This window comes from Salarias fasciatus, chromosome 14 (genome assembly GCF_902148845.1).
Source record: "Salarias fasciatus chromosome 14, fSalaFa1.1, whole genome shotgun sequence".
NCBI classification, from domain to species: domain Eukaryota; kingdom Metazoa; phylum Chordata; class Actinopteri; order Blenniiformes; family Blenniidae; genus Salarias; species Salarias fasciatus.
The window spans coordinates 5,824,673-5,841,758 of NC_043758.1; the positions used below are offsets into that span (position 1 = coordinate 5,824,673).

Consider the following 17,086-nt stretch of genomic DNA (forward strand, 5'->3'; position numbering starts at 1 on the left):
CACAAAATGAGGACTTTATGCAAACTGCATAAAGAGCTCCATGTAAAAAAACTTCCCAAACCTGGAATCAAACCTTCAGTCAAGCTTTTTCACAAAAAAATTATATTTATTGCAGTGATGGAACTTCAGCTGTCAAAACTTTACATACATTTTCATTTTATAGTGAAACCAGCGATCATAATTAAAGTATACACAGTGCTTCATTTCTACAGAGAACATACCGGATATCAAAATTGGTTTCTGACTAATGTATTTTTTTTTTCTTATTTTTGACACTTAGAAATTGCTATTTATTCAAAAAATACTTCCGATGTAGTAGAACTACGAATATGGAAACATTGAACGAATGACACTTTCACGTCGACGGGGTACACACAGCTGTCGATGGACGGGACACTGACAGATCACAGGAGGAGGAGGACCGACTCGTTCATGTGTGCTACTACAAAGTTAAGAAACTGTAAAATGTCATGAAATTCCTATACAAACTATATACTGTAAATATACAATTTCCTCAATTTATGATTTATTTCAGGTTGATTTCTTTCACCGCGCCCTCGGATTTGCGAGGGCAAACGAGAGGCCTGCTTCCCTTCACATTTGTGTGTTTTTTCTTCTTCTTCTCTTTTTCAGGACTAGAAAAACAGTTTTCCTGATGATCAAGTTGAGACTGAATCTGACAGTATGTACAGACTCTGCATGTGCCTCCTTCCCACACGCTCACTCACACAAGCCGATGCGGTCTGTTGATAAATCTGTCAGAATTCAACGTTCCTGAAAAAAAAAAAAAAAAAAAAAAAGGAGGCAAGAGGAGAGATCTGATGGGCCAGGCAGCTGAGTACCTGAGCGGAAACGCGTTGAGCTAACAGGAGTGAGTAAACCAGAGGTTTTAATGCCGGTAATTCGTCCATCAGTTTGTCTCTTTCTGGACCTGAAGTGGCAGCTAGATTATGGAAAATGCCTCTAACGGGGAGGAGGGGTGGTAGGGGCGGGGGGGGGGAGGGGGGGGAGGGGGGGAGCCTGGAGGGTGCCCGTCTTCCTATGGTCCCCCGCTATAGGAATAGTCTGCCTTGTTGTGCATCACCAGCTTGTTGTCCACAAAGTAGAAGCTGTCGGACTGCGTTTCGTACGGGTGCAGGATCATCTCGCGCACTGAGAGGGGAGAAACAGACAACACTCAGGATTCTGCAACATCAAATCCTCTCTGTGTGTGTGTTGGAGCCTTTTGTGTGTGCATGTGCATGTGCATGTGCATGTGCATGTGCATGCGTGTGTGTGTGTGTGTGTGTGCATGTATGCGTGCACACTCACTGATTTCCTCAGACAATGCGGGGAACTCGTAGATGTGCTCGCATGTGTTCTTGCTGCTGGGCATGCAGAAGCCGAACTCGAAATCAAAGCTCTTTAGCAGCTGATCGCGGAAGTAGTGTCTCTCAATCATGCGGAAGTTGTTGATGGGGGTGTCTCCCACTGTGAACTCCACTCTGCACGACCCACGGGGAGAAAATGGAACGCAATCAGAGGAGAGACGGAAACACTCACAGGTCTATTTTATGCAAGGGTGCGATTCGGTTTATTTCACTTCCATTAGCTGTGATTACTCTGTGATAAACCGAAATAACTGCAGTCCGCATTACAGGAACACAACAACAACAACAACAACAACAACAAAGTCCATTTGCCTGAGTAGAACAGTCAGGAGATCAAACTGGTTGTAAACAAGCCCACATTTGATCCAGATTATCTGGAACTCTTAGATAAGTTATTTGTGTGATGCTGACTTTGTATGGAAGGATCTTCGCTTGACGCAAACCTCTTATTTATGTGAAAGGGTTCATATTTTTGGACACACTGATGAAAACTTCAGGTCAACGTGACGGGAACAACTATGAAAAAGCAATGATCCGGCTTGAGCAAAATTTAAAATACACTGATCTTCCAAAGGAAGGTCAGACTCTCAGTCTGTCGGCAGTTGGACATCAGGCGGTCTCAGAATAGGAGCCCGGTGATGAATAGCACTCAGAAACACTGACAGCTAGTTGGTGTCTGAGTCAGCAGGCGGACTGGACTGTTCTGTATGTTCACACTAATCATCGGCAGCCTGTCGCCCCCCCCGCACTGAAACCCACACACCTCCTACATCCGGCTTCTGTCAGAGCAGCAGGCTGGACCAGACATTGCTGCATCATTACATGTTCCTCCGTCCCTCACGGTGCATCGCTGCAGCTGGGAGTCTGTTATGTTTCTATTCTTTATCCATAGGTTCGTTAGAACAACGCTTCGCTAACGTCAAACATCGACTCGCCAGAGAATTCTTTAATCGAGCTTCTCTTCGACATGTCCATACGACCATCTTCTAGACCGTTTTATCCAATCTCAGCTGATTCTTCGTGAACGCAGGACACATCCATAGAATCCCCACATCCACACAGGGAGAACATGCAAACGCCATGCAGAAAGGTCCAACATGAACCAAGAAACTTGAACCCATGGGGAAAAAAAAGCCAACCTACAACTATCTGTAAATGCTATTTCATTGAGGCTTTGATCCAATTCAGCAAACATACTTTGAAGTTACTGTATGACGCCAATTCATTCAAAATATTAAATATAAAAAGACATCAAAACAACAATTATGATGCCGTGCAATTTATTTTGATGCGCTGTAGTTGAGCACATCCCAGTCTGTCCAGTCTAGTAAACACAGAATGCCGTCTGTCTTCTGTCTAGTTAAAATAAAAGGGCTGCAGCTCTTGGTAATTACTGACTGAATAAAACACCAACAAACACAAACACAAGCAGTGACTCACCGCTGACACCTCATGCAAAAAAATGGGCTCTAGTTTTGTTTTTTTTCCCTCTTTTTCAATGGAGCAGTGTTATAATTAACATCCTGACCTCCAGTTTGGAGGAAGAAACACGTGCGACGTGCTGACTTACGTGGCTCCAACCTGCCGCAACTGCAGGAAGGCCGGGGTGAACTGGTATCTGACAAAACGACCGGCGTTGGGGTCACACTGTTTCCTTCCTCCTGCTGCAAGGGTGAGGGAGAAAAAGAGAGAGAGAGAGAGAGAGAGACAAAGGTTTTAATTAAAAACTTCAATTAAAACGTTAGTTGAGTCGAAATTCGTCCAAACACTTACAATAAGTATCTTTATCTGCTCATTCTTTGCAGAGTAATACATGTATAATATGCATTTTACAGGTGTCTTTCGTGACATTTTGAAACCACGTGTTTTATTTCTGACCTGGTGTGGGGGGTTTAGTGATCTCAAACAGGACCGTCCCTGTTTCCATGTCACGGATTTTAAACCTGGTGAAGTCGATCATATGAACGTTTTCTTCTGGTGAACAGAGGTAATCTGAAAAATAAGAACAAACAGAATCAGCATTAAGATGATGGTGTGAGTAAACAAAATGTTCATACTGGATAAATTTTAAAGCAGCGTGACTCAGGGCTGAGGTACAGTGATCGCTGCTGGTTTCGGCAGGTCTAAACTGGTTCATTAAAGTCTCCGCTGAGCCGAATACACTCTTTTGACCTTTTCAGGATGTTTACCTCTGTAACCTCATTTCACTGTCAGAAATCCGCGTTGTATTCAAGACAAAACCAAACCAAACACGCCGCAGCTTTCTAGGCACTGAACGAAAGAGCTGACGACACAATAGAAAACAGCGTGACTACTTCTGCTGCTCCTCTGAGAAACCAGACAGCTGTTCATGTCACACACTGTCGACCGTCAGACCCACTCAGAGGATCACTTACAGAAGAGAAATGAGCAGCAATCTGTGGAGGGGCGGCAGGCCACGCTTATGTGAGTTCTGCCTCTGCACCCTGGATGGAAACAGACTTATGAAGCAGATTTTATCACTCGAGAAACCACATCAGCTGAACGTGCTCGTTCAGCCACAGTCACACCAAAAGTGAGTTTTCCCAACAACAAGAACATCATCAACACCAATAAACGCTTTTGTCATCATACAAAAAGTCTCATTAGCTAATTAATGATTGTTGAGCTCTTTTGATACTTTCTGACGCCTCACACGATTTCTGGATTAAGGCACAAATGAGAAGAAACCTTAAACACAAGATCCACCCACTCATTCATCCATCATCCATCCATCCATCCATCAGGGGCCAACACAGGCAGAAGTACAGTCTACCACCTGGACAGGTCACAGGGGTCACATGGGGCAAACACAAAAACACAATCACCTCCACACACATTCAGACAAACTAAAGCAGGGGTGTTCATGCTTTGCCAACAACAGACAGATCTGTTCATGAGAAATGCTGGAAGGAGACCATCACTTGATTACATTATCTCAAGCAATTAAATAACAAGACTTGGTAACACTTTACTTGAAGCACCCGGTATAACACATTATACTGTTAGTTCTTACCCACATTAATAACAGACATTCAATTCAGATTACCTGTATGAAATGTAACTTCAAAGCACATTTCACAGACATAAATCAAAATGTATAAAAATCACAAGATTGAAAATGTATAGCAAGAAATTCTTGTTTTGTCACTTATGATCTTAAAGAAACAGATTACTTTGTCTAAATTGTACTCAAGCATGCATAATTGTCATTTTTGAGAAAAAAAAAGTTGTATGAAAATCATCTGAGTTTTCCTTTGCATTGTTTTACAGCAGTGCTCACATTACTGTGACGTGTCGATTAAATTAGGTGAGAAGCAGCCAATAGTCATCTTCAGACAAGGTGTCGGCCATTGTGTGCCGCTGCATTTATGAAAAGGTCTATAAATATCTTAGAGCAGGTGGCTAAAGCCTGTGTGGTCCATCTGCTCCTTAACCCTCACAAATAGTACAGCGTGTGTGTGTGTGCGTGTGTGTGCGTGTGTGTGCGTGTGTGTGCGTGTGCATAACTTTGCTCCAGTATTTGTTTGCAGTACAAACGGTGAATCTTCTGGTTCTCTGGTGTTTGACGGAATCAATGAAGAGAAACAGTTTGACCCTTATGCAACTAACACCGCTAATAATACCTGTCCTCAGCATAACCCTAATGAGATAGTAAGTGTGTGTGTGTGTGTGTGTGTGTGTGTGTGTGTGTGTGTGTGTGTGTGTGTGTGTGTGTGTGTGTGCGCGCGCACGCTCACGTGTGTATGCTTGCACAATAAGCCTCTTAGGTTTAATCCCCCGTTGGGAAGGGAGTGTCTCACACATGGCTGCACAGGCATGCTCAAATTCACACACACACGCACGGGTTTAATGTGCACATAGGCAAAGTAAACATGCACACGTCAGGATGTACACAAATACACACACAGCTGATACCGTCAAAGCTGTCATTAAAATAATAAATGTACAAAGGTCTATTGCGTGTGAAACAACTTATAAATGTCAGTGTGGTACAATTCTATGGATATGATGAATGTTTTTTTTTTTCTTTTTCAAATCAACACTTTAAATAACTATGAGATGTAACTTCTTAAAGTGAGCAGTTGTTCCACTGGTTCATTCTGCTGGTTTCAGTTCTAGGTTCAGACTAACGTGTCATTCTGTGCTATCATCTACAAATCTACACTCTAAAGACATGCTTAAAGAACTTGGTCCAGTCACAACTAAGTGCACAAAATAAATGATAACACTTTACTTGAAGCATAACACATAGTATAACACACATAGTATAACACATTCTAAGTAGTTATAAACACTGATAAATGACCACAATGCTTGATAACGCACTCTACAGCATAGGGTGAGGGTTGGGTTAGGGTTAGGTCCTGGCATTGTGATCACTTATGAGTGTTTATAACTACAGCTGCACGTGCTATAATGGCATCATAATGCTTTATAAATACTTTTAATGTGTCATACCGGGTGCTTAAAGTAAAGTGTCACCAAACTAACACTATTTAGTTTTCAGGAAGAATGCAATAATTTGGAAAGCTGTGGCTGAAGTCATGTGGTAGTAGCTTTAATTTTCTGTCCTCCTTCTGCCTCTGGTGACCCAACAACAACAACAACAACAACAACATTTTTTATTTACTAATGAAATCAGTGTGTATCATCTTTCATATTTCTGAGATAAAAATATCTCCAAAACTCACAATGATATAGTTGCAGGTATAATACAATAGATTACAGCATATATGTTGTTTCAGACATTATTTTTACCCATTTTATCCAATTTGAGGTTTGCAGAGGGATGTAGCTGTTTCTGGGAGCAAATAGTGGGATACAGCCAGAAACACACACACACACACACACACACACACACACACACACACACACACACACACACACACACACACACACACACACACACACACACACACAGCAATTTTAATGCTGCAATAAAGGTGGATTTCTTGCAGTGTGTTTGTATTGATTGTGCACAGTTTCCCTCATCAAGTCACCATTAAATCAACCTGCAGACTTCATTAGAATCCTCAGACCTGCGATAGGCATGCATCTGAATATCTCCCCTTCGTCTGGACGTGAAGCTGCCTCGTTCTGCTCATGCACAGTGTGATGATCTTTGCTCATCTGTGCTGGTGATTCATGTTTGCGCACCGTCACCGTGTTTCCATGTTGAGTGTTTCCATGGTGAATGTCACAAGCTCGGCATGAGAGGTTCCCATGCGAAGCTGCTCCCACTCCGAAATGCAAACTCTCTTTATGTTGTGCTTTTTACACTGGTAAGAGGGTTACAGAGCCGCTGCTCGACGGAGTGCCCTCTAGTGTCATTTCAGTTTCTGTGAGGCGCTTATGAGCTCTGAGAACATTACTTTAAGCCCACTGCCGGCCTGGGACTGCTTCTCTTCTCGTGAAGCAGCAAGGTAAAGCATTTTAACGCCGGATTTGTATGAACGTCTCGCTCCCATAAGGGCTGGATGCAATTACTGCGGAGAGTCAGTTTATGGTGACCCCGAGAGGTCAAAGCATCATCTTAACTGGAAGTCAATCAAAAGCAGGATTACATACTTATATTACATAACACTGTGCAAAACTCCCATCAGTTCCCAGAAATCATCACTGCATGCGAGAGCTTCTTCTACTAGAAATACAAGCATTCACAACATGATTTATACACACCAACAGTCCTCACTAATCCTGTTTAATCAGACGGAGTTATGTCCCAGTGACTCGGGGGGGGGGGGGGGGGGGGGGGGGGGGGTGGGGGGGGGGGTGGTTAAGTGCTCCCATCCACTCTGTACCAGAAGCTTAAAGTAGCTGTATGTAATTGCAGCCTCGATGTTATTTTTAATAAAGAGGATGTTTTTGATACGTGACAACACAGCAATCCTGCTCATCCTGTGAAGTGAAGCCTCGAGTCCGTCTGCACGAGAAACACATCGCTACAGCAAACGGAAAATCATTCTCATGTTCTTACAGTACATATCTGTATGGAGCTTTATTGACATGATCAGAGTTTTAGAGGAAAAACATTAGGAAGAAAAGAATAAGTGAACAAGGATGGACAATGGATGGAAAATCTCAGTTCTTACTCAAAAAGGTCCTTTTAAGACTTGATAAAGAGAACAGCAGCTAATTTAATGGAAAGAAATGAAAACTTAGTCTCTAATTTTAATCAGCAGGAGTGCATTTGAAAATTTCTACCTTGAAATGAACTCAGTAATGGTAATTTGAGTGATTTTAACTCATATTTCCATTCAGACCTCGATCCACTTGAGGACCACTGCCAGCTGCTCATGTATGAAGGTACAACTACTAGATTATAACAAAAACCGAAACACATCTGAATGCAAATTCAAGTGTGTTTCTCAGTGAGACGAGGCAAACATGGTTTGATTTCCAAGCAAGAGGAAAACTGATCCGGCCTTGAGACGCTTCATCAATTTGAATATATTTAAAACCTGTATGGACACAAAAATTACCTTCAAATCATGCACCATCATGTTGACTTCCAAAGGTTCCTGTTTAAATGTCATGACAGTATCTAATCAGCGAATACATAAAGGAAATAATAAAATGGGTAAAATTAACAACATGAAGAAAATACAATCCGTAAAACAAAAGTCAAAACTCATTCAATAAAAGATTTAGCCTATGAAGAAGGACAACATATCTGTCATGCAATGAAGCGATCATCGCTGATATATAACAGAAATTACATTTCAGAGGATGAAAAGCACTTTCAATCCATCTTGTGTGGCTGTCAGTCAGCTCCGTCTCTCTGTGGGCAGATGACCGATAGATGTATTTCATTTCATGAATCAGAGATGGCTACTCGCCAAACTCGGTGAAACAAGACAGATGGAGCGCTCCGTCTGATAACACAGCCAATGAAGTCACTTTCACCCGGCGCGGCGCAATTTTCACTCCTCCAGTCACAAGAAGCTCCGGCGATGCTGCGAAATGCACTTTGATTTCACAGCCTCTGCGCACGGAGCAGCTTGACTGAAGACGGTGGACGGCGCTGCCTTTCAGAGGTTTGTAGTAGTAATAAAAATCTGCCCTTTTCACACGATCACTGTTTAGTGACAACAGAGCGAGGCGTTAGAGGAGGAGGAGCCGCGGCACAAACTGAAAACTGAGGCTCGGTTTGGAAGGAATGAACACAAAGGGAATGACAGAGACAGAGGACACAGAAAATGAGCGTAGTGTGTGTGTGTGTGTGTGGCAGAGGAACTGTGAAACATCTTGAATATGTTGATGAAGGCAGCCTGTTTTATTGTGCGCAGTTTGTCACAGTTGTTTTAAAGGCGAGCCAGCGTGCCAGCTTCACAGCAATAGCAGATGCCTTGGCTTCCACTTGGGGATAATTGAGGATTATTACAGGCAGCATTTCCTATTTCGGCCAAAATGTTCTCATTTGTCAAAGTGTGGAAGGATCTCAAACAGATTTCTGGAAACAAACGGCCGGGAAGACCAAGTGATCAGTTTATTTACACACCGGCTCAGTTCAGGTTTATACTGCAGGGTGAGTGTTTCAGGTTGAAGCAGTGTTTACTTAGACTACTTCATCTTTTATATACAGCTTGACGGACAATCCATAATTGAACTTAAATTCAGTAATTCTGTCTATAGTTTGCTTTGTGTGAATTCTCTGATACATTTCTGTCAATGAAAGTAAAAATCGAACTAAAACAAAAGCAATTCAGCTGCAGCAAAAACATCCATCTCTGGGGAAACTGAATCATTTGAAGGTTTAAAGATGATCTTCCATAACTTTGATCATTCCTGAATGAGAACTTTTTGCCTGGTTTTCAACCAGCAGTCTGGGCAAAGGTCAGGTATTAAAAACCAGAGGACAATGTAATTTAATTTTTTTGTGTCATTTATAACATAAAGAATGGTAACCTTCCAGGATCAGGAGTGTTTTCCTCTGATCCATGCATCCATCCAACCTTCTCTACCATTTTACCTGGCTTTAGGGTCCTGCGGGGAAAGTCCTGGTCAGGTTGCCAGAGTCATTGTCCACGTTTTATGTCCCGAGTTATTTCAAAGTCCTCATGCTGTCTTTCATTTTCAGGCTTCTAGACTTCCTCTCCTCATACCTGATTGCTGCTCGCTGTCCTGATGTGTTTCACCTGTGCCTGAGTGTGTGATTCCCTTCATCTGGTGTATATGGAGCTTTGGTTGTGTGTCTTGTTTGCCAGTTGTTCGTATCCATCATCTCCAAAGTTTTGTGTGTTTCAGGTGTCTTGTGTAAGTTGAGATATTTGGAATTTTCTGGTCCAAAGTCTACAGCCCACTCTTAGTGCTTTAAAAAAAAAAGGAAAAGCTAAATCCTATCCAAACAAGACAAGTAATCTTTCACATTTACACCAATGGGCAAGTCAGAGACACCAAACTCAGACGTGTTGAGTAGAAAAAAAAACACACAGGTAGAAGATGCATACTCCACACATGGAGTCCACCCAAACCAGTGACCTCCTTGCAAAGACGCCAACATACAAACCGTTGCGCCACCATACGGCCCTACCTCCGACTGCCTCTGTTAAAATAACTCCCAAGATTGTCGCGGCAATCATTGTCGAGCAATAAACAATTTGTTCAAAGTGACTGTTCTTGCTCGCCGTCTCACAAAACACCATAATACCAGTGTTCTCACACACACACACACACACACACACACACACACACACACACACACACACACACACACACACACACACACACACACGCTCCAAGTGCTCCACTTCACTTCCTTCAACACCGTCACCTAGCAACGCTCCTTCTGATAGCGTGCCAGCTCGATTAACTCGTCTTTTTCCTTCCCCTCATCCACCTGCCTGCTCCACAACAACAAGGTGCAGCAGCAAATCAAAAGAAAGTGTCTCGGGGTTTGGCATCAGTGGTATGCAAATGAAACGCGCCTCGTCTGGGGTCTGCCGACGGTATGCCTCCGCTCATGGAGGGCCGCCTTTTTTTTTTTTTTTTGTTCCCTCTTTAAATCCTGTTTTTACAGCCCTGGAGCACAGGGCAGGACGCTGGTGTGAAACGTGAAGATGTTAAGTGTCATGAATGACTCCAATTACAATGTGACATGATGGGTTACATGACCTTTTCATGTCTCTGTGGAGAAGCATGACATTACCTGTCAACAGAGGTGGTTTTAACACTTTTGCTGCGACTGTACACCGAAACAAATCTAACGCCTGCTTACACCGGTTTTGTTTTTCAGTGAGGCTTCTTTCACCTGCGTCCAGACTTTTCAGTCATCAACCTGTCAGACTTTTGCTCAACATGATTATTTTCACTCGATAGGAATAGACGGTGCAGTCCTGAAAAGCTCCTGCTGGCAGGAGCCCCGTTAAACAGAGTAAAATTAGCAGCGAGTCTTGAGTCATGATGTCTTCCCGTGTTCAGGAGCCAGTCTCACACCAAAGTCGCATTCATGAAGAGCGAGCGGGCTGCCACTTTTAGCTCCGTAATCCCCGAGATTAGCCCGGAGTTACAGACTTTCAGCCACAGGGATTGACTTCACAAGCCTTATTCTTTCCATCTGACTGTGTGCTTGTTCATCAGCGCTGAAACCTCGTGTTGGAATAATGGAAGAACAAGCCTGTTTATTTGTCTGCTCTTTATGATAAACCACAGCTGAAGGCAGACAGTGACATTAATGCTGCTCGTCAACGTTCACACCGTGATGTACAGCGCGGGCTGTTTCATGTCTCTCCGTTAACAGCACCTGTAGGCAAAATGGAAAATGGCGAGGTTCACCGAGAGGTTGCAATCTGCAGCTGAATGCAGATGAGATTCTCCGCTCTTATCTTTTTCCAACCAGCTATCACTGAAGGGGTAAAAAAAAAAAAAAAAAAAAAACATTCTGAGAGTGTGAACATATAATGTGATCTAAACATTTTGACTGAGAATGAAATTAAACCATGAAGCCTTTTGGATCAGCTACTATTTCACTGATTTGGAAAAATGTAGGCTAGAATTGAAGATTTGAAAATTTCTTCTTTCAAGAATTTCCACCATAATAAAGTATTTCTATTCTATTCTATTCTATTCTATTCTATTCTATTCTATTCTATTCTATTCTATATCAGCTTTTAGCATGTGGAGAAAGTGTTGCTCAAAGTTTTCAAAGTGTTTTTGTTTTTTTGTTTTTAAATCAGGACATTTGAAAATGGATAATAGTGTGAAACACGTTCAGGTATCATGCATGACATTGGAAAGTAATTACTATATAAAAACCAACATGGTGATCTATGATAGGAATCACCTGACCAACTGCAGCTCTCTGTAGATTGCCAAGACTGTGAGTTTGAGAAGAAGAGACATATTATCACCAAATTGTGGAGTATGATCTAACTGGCATGCAGATGTTTTGTATTCAACCATTTTCTTGACTAACTTTCTCTAACTTAGGGTAATAGGTGAACACATGTTCACTCTGTAGGGCCGTCCTAACATGCTTCAGCATCAAAGACCCGAATAAGCTCAAAGAAGCACTGATAACAGCGGCTGCATATTTTCTTCCTGTGTGTGTTTCTCCTTCAATTCGACCAAAATGCACCCAGTCCGGACTGACTGCGGCACAAACGCAGCACCAGAGCTGTCAGCAGCAGAGAATCGCCACAGAGTCTGAACTGATCAATCGCCCTGTCCGACTACGGCGCAGGGCTTTGCACCTTCACTGTGACGAAACAGCTTAACATCAACCTGGTTCAAAAATACACAATAAACTGGAGCGAGTGTGACAAAACGTGGAGGTAACACATCGCCTCCCTCGCTGTCAGATCGCGGTGAAAGAATAACCTTGTGACAGCTGTGCTTGAGAGATTAAGAACCGGCTGCACCAATCAATTTTAATTAAAGCTGTATCCATTGTGTTGGCAGACATCAGAGTGGCAATCCCACCCGGCGGAGAAAAAGCAGCGCTCGTTGTCCCTGACTTATTAATGCCATATAATTGATCACCCATTAGCATAAAAGGAACAAGACGGATTTGAGTAAATTATCTAGATGAGAAAAAATTATACACTATTGATCCTTTGACTCAAAAATCCCCCCAGTCCAGCTAGAGAGAATGTCTGAGCATCTTCTTCCAGCACACTGGACAACCATTTCATTCAATGAATGTTTGATATATAAAAAAATAAGATTCTATTTTGTCGTTGTGTTGCTTGTGTTGCAGCAACATGTTGACTCAGGGTGACACTGAGAAACTGATCCATGTGTTTGTTACTTCAACACTAGATCATTTTAAATCCCAATTACCACAGTGTCCCAATAACTGCTGAAGAAGTCTTGCACTGATTCAAAACTCTGCAGCTAGAGTACAGACAATAATGAGCAGGAGAAATCTTGTCACTCCAATATCTACTTCTCCTCATCGGCTTCCTGTTTCAGTCCATCTTGGACCGTCTTCTGGAGAAGGTGCCACAGGTTTACTCTCAGGGTCTTTCCTTTTTCACTCTCTATACACTGATGTTTTGCTACAACATTTCTTAACACTCCCTCTCCTGTAGCCTGAGCTCTCCACTCTCTCTGTTGAGCATGGGTCTGAAAGGGTTTCTTCATGTTAAAACAGAGTTTTTCCTCCATTGCCTGAGTTACCAATCGAATTGAATTGAATTGAATTGAATTGCTAATAACTACTTCTACAGTGGAGGTTGTGAAGACCTCTGACCTTTAGCCAGTACTTAATGCCCTAATGGGATAAAACAAGGTGATATGTTCAACTGAGGAGATGGGCTGTAGCACCAGAGGTGATCAGCATAATCATGACAGACATGCAGCATCAGGACAGAAATGATCACTTTAAAAAGTAAAATAAATAAAATGGGCTTTGTCCATTTGAAGGTGCAGATACGAAACTGAAAATAAAGTCTTTACTTTTAGTAAAGACTCCTCCCATGGGTCCTCCGTTCCACCCCAACTGCCCCCAATGCAAATTATTTTCTACTAAAGCTTCAGTATGTGTTTAAATCATGCCACTGTTGTGCCCTGGGTGACAGCAGTGAGTTTCAGTATGTTTCACAGTTCTCCTCAGAATAGTATTTTGAACCAATCTCCAGCTATTCACAGTGCAGCTGGAATAAAATTTAAAAAGGAACCAATACACTGAGGAATGCATGAAAAAAACTATTTTAGTTACACATACTTGCTTGAGTACGACAATAATAGTTTTGTTGTGACTGAATGAAAACAATGTAAAAGATGCACTAGAGTAGAAATCGGTATGACTCTTTCCTCCTCTGTTGGATGGAGAGGATTTGTGGAGAAAAACTAAAATGGCGATGACTGAAGAAATCTGCTTTGGAATGATGCTTCATTGTGTAAAGTGTAATAATTGAGCAGCATTCAGAAATAATTTCAATGGTCAAAAACAACCTGACCGATCAGCATAGGTTCCCATATCTCATACATTTATGGCTCAGGACTTAAAAATGGAAATTCTATTCAAAAATAGGTTCAATTTATCTATTCATCAAGAGAAAATGTTCACTCTCCGGCCGCTGAGCTCCAATGCACTTACATCCAAAACACAATTAGACATGGTGGCTGATAGAAAAGTGGAAATAAGTGGTTTACAATTTCACACAATCTGGTGTCTGAAATGTACTGCACAGAGAAAATAAATGCACACAGTAGATGTGTTGCACTGTGCTCCTTCCTTTAATGTGTAAATGTCTTTACAACCGTCTAAAATTCGATCCCCACTCCTCTGTTGCTGATCAGTAATTATTGTCAGTCTCGATTTGGGGATGCAAAATGACAGAGCTGTAACACTGAACTGGTATCAGTGGTGTGCTGGTCTGTTTGTCTGGGGGCATGCCGTACATCATCCATCATGCAAACAATAAAGCGATAATCTACCATTTTTCATGCCACGGCAGAGCGTCTCGTCCACCCGGATTATATTTCTTCTCCCGCGCTGCCTGTGTGACAATGAAGCGCCGCGCCTCACTTATCAGCCCCGAACCGCCGTGACAGACTGGAGCCCCAAAATGGTGGCATTTACTTCCCAAAAGCACAAGTGGAGAAGTCATTTTACACTGCGGGATGAGGCATTTTCTGCACCCTTCTTCACCAGATGTGATTTTCTTTCACACAGCGGCGCTTATCTTTGTATTTTGTATGCTCTGTCTCAGACGTCCCTGTGCTTTCATGCCTTTGTGTAAAAAATGGAAATAGATTCAGGAGCAGTTGCATGAATCCAAACACAATCCAGTCATGACTCAAAGGAAAAGAAACAGGTTGGAAAATGTAGGTTTGCTATTTAATCACCATATTGGTGACAGGTTCTACAAAAAAAATCCAAATCCAGTTAATGAGTGAGTATGAATGGTATTTTAATCTCCACTGATTACCTGGCGTGTGTGCCCTTCACTTCAGACTGCTGTGTTACGGCCATCCTGACATAATCCAGATTACAAATCAGTGGAGAGCAGAGATTAATGCAGCATCATGAGTGATGTAAGAATTATCTCGCCGACACAGCCCAAGTATTGCTTTTTCTCTGAGGGAGCACAACATGTGAAGAGACAAATGGAAAATGAAAATATAAACGACATAATTTGAAACTATAATAAAGTTTTGCACTAATTTCATTGCACTCCCTTGCCTGTCTGTTAGATAATCATCAACGGACTTCCACAGAATCCCTTTATTACACATATGTTTATATTTGAATCCATATATTTTATGTAATATCTATTCTTTTCAAGGGTATAAAGGACAATTCCTCCTTTCGTCCTGTTCATTTCAGATGTTTTGAAGTCTTTTTTTTTCACAGCACGTATCCACCAGTGAGTGAAATGAGTTTCAATACTACAAAAAAGTACGTTTAGAAAAAAAACATTTTAAATTTTTTACACGATTTCTTGTGATGAAATCATTGAAGAATTTTGATGACTTATTTTTCACAAATTACAGGATTTAACACAAGTGATTTCACAACAGAAAGTCACCTCTCACCCTTAAACTACACGAGTATTTCATTGTAATATTTTACCCAATTCTATCCAATTTTTCACCCTTGTTTACAACATAAGAGCAGTTGGTCATTGCTGTTTTCAAAGTGTGGAGCTGGCCTTTCCTGAGGGGAACCAGAAAGCGTGATATTAGGAAAAAAAAGCACCATTTCTCCTAATGAGAAACTACCGTTTCCTCATTTTCCTTGCAGGACTTTTAGTTTTTGAGAAGAAATCACGATAAAAACAAAAAACTGGAATAAAATTCAAAGTAACGAGGAGCATAGAGCACAGAAAAGAGTTGTGTTTTGTAAATATCCCATTGAAAATGAACTAACTCTGCTCAGGATTTGTTTCTGTTGTTTTTTAACGAACTGCTTTACTTTTCTGAATCTTAATTGGAAAAAGTTTATAATCAACAAACCTTTGCATCAGCCACAAGGTCAGTACATTGTGTGATACAACACACACTAAAGATAGAGGATGTGTGCTCTTTGTTGAGGTTTTCTGGATAACTCTCTGTCAGCCAAAAAACTAAAAGTATCCTGATACACATACACACCTCATGAAGACTTTCAATGTTCACTACTTGTGAAATAGTGAAGTCTGCCTGTAACCAACCTGTTTAATCATATAACAAGGAAACAGCTTCTATCACTTCTGCTTAAAACACAAGTCCTTACTGAGTTCTCCCACAATGTGGAATATTACTGAAAATACTATATCACATTTTTCTAGCCTACAACTTTATTCACCCACACTTCATAAACTTTTGTTTGTGTTTCAATGAACTGAGATTAATTAAAAGGAACAATACATCAAAAAATACTCTGAGCTGTTTTTCAGGAGTGTGTTTCATTTGTAACAGCAGTACTTTGAATTGTAATTTAAGACATTTGAGCAGACAGTAGATGTAGAAATGTTCAGGGTGCTCTTCTCAGCCTGGCTTACAGCCCTCCTTCCTTGTTTGAGCCCCATGTGACCAGTATCTATAATCAGCAGATGACATCTTTAACCAGCCTCAGAGCCACAGGTAGTGAGGTCAGTCAGTACCAAAAGTATTTTTACTTCCTTTCTTTTTTTTTTTTTTTTTTTGGGGGGGGGGGGGATTTTAATTACACACCAGAAAGTACTCTCACACTCTCAACTTCTCTCTCTCTCTTCCCCCCTCTCTCTCTCTCTACAAGTGACTCAATGAATTTTAACCCAGAACGTAAACAGTTCCACGGATGAACTTCGCAGAGCAACGTGAGGCAGACAGTCACTGACCCTGGTCACGCTTTGCCACCGGCTGGACCAGCGTGGTCTGTCTGACATCAAGTCACCCAGACAGTCGCTGTCCATGGTACCATGTCACGCTCCCGCACGCAGACAATAACAGCAGCATTTCCAATGCATGTGCGCGGACAGAAAGGCACTTTGAAGGAGGAAGCAGCTGCACATGGCCGCAGAAGCTCTAATCTCCTCTTACTGGGAGGCTTGAACTCATCGTGCCAATTACAGCAGGTTACTTACTCTTGGTGATCTTCTGCAGCCCGAGCACGTCCTCGGGCGTTATGACGGTGTTTCTGCGCAGCTCCTCTTCGGTCGTCACCGGGATCCCCATGTCTGATGAGTTGCAGCCCTGCTGCACTTTCATGTCCAACAGCGGAGGGTTGATCGACCTGGTGTGTGTGAGGACCTTCAGATGCTCTCGGCGTCTTCGCAGCAGGAGCC

The 17,086-nt window shown here is 42.0% G+C and overlaps 1 protein-coding gene across 2 annotated transcripts; it reads right to left on the reverse strand.

The window, feature by feature from the left end:
• Window positions 1–812: 812 nt before the first annotated feature.
• On the reverse strand, window positions 813–17,051 carry unc119a1 (unc-119 lipid binding chaperone a1). Of its 2 annotated transcripts, none has more exons than XM_030108995.1 (5): window positions 16,886–17,051; window positions 3,249–3,362; window positions 2,941–3,031; window positions 1,312–1,484; window positions 813–1,152 (listed from the first exon to the last, which is right to left on the reverse strand). In XM_030108995.1, the coding sequence occupies exons 1-5, from the start codon at window positions 17,007–17,009 to the stop codon at window positions 1,040–1,042; spliced, it is 615 nt and encodes a 204-aa protein (XP_029964855.1). In that variant the 5' UTR covers window positions 17,010–17,051; the 3' UTR covers window positions 813–1,039. The 2 variants fall into 2 exon arrangements, with proteins under 2 accessions (XP_029964855.1, XP_029964854.1); XM_030108994.1 differs by having other exon boundaries at window positions 2,941–3,034.
• Window positions 17,052–17,086: the final 35 nt, after the last annotated feature.

Coding starts and splice junctions, on each gene's coding strand:
- unc119a1 (XM_030108994.1), bottom strand. CDS start 17,009: ATGAAAGTGCAGCAGGGCTGCAACTCATCAGACATGGGGATCCCGGTG. Junction 3,363..16,885: donor GCTGCAGAAGATCACCAAGA/GTAAGTAACCTG, acceptor CTTATTTTTCAG/ATTACCTCTGTTCACCAGAA. Junction 3,035..3,248: donor CACTAAACCCCCCACACCAG/GTCAGAAATAAA, acceptor TCACCCTTGCAG/CAGGAGGAAGGAAACAGTGT.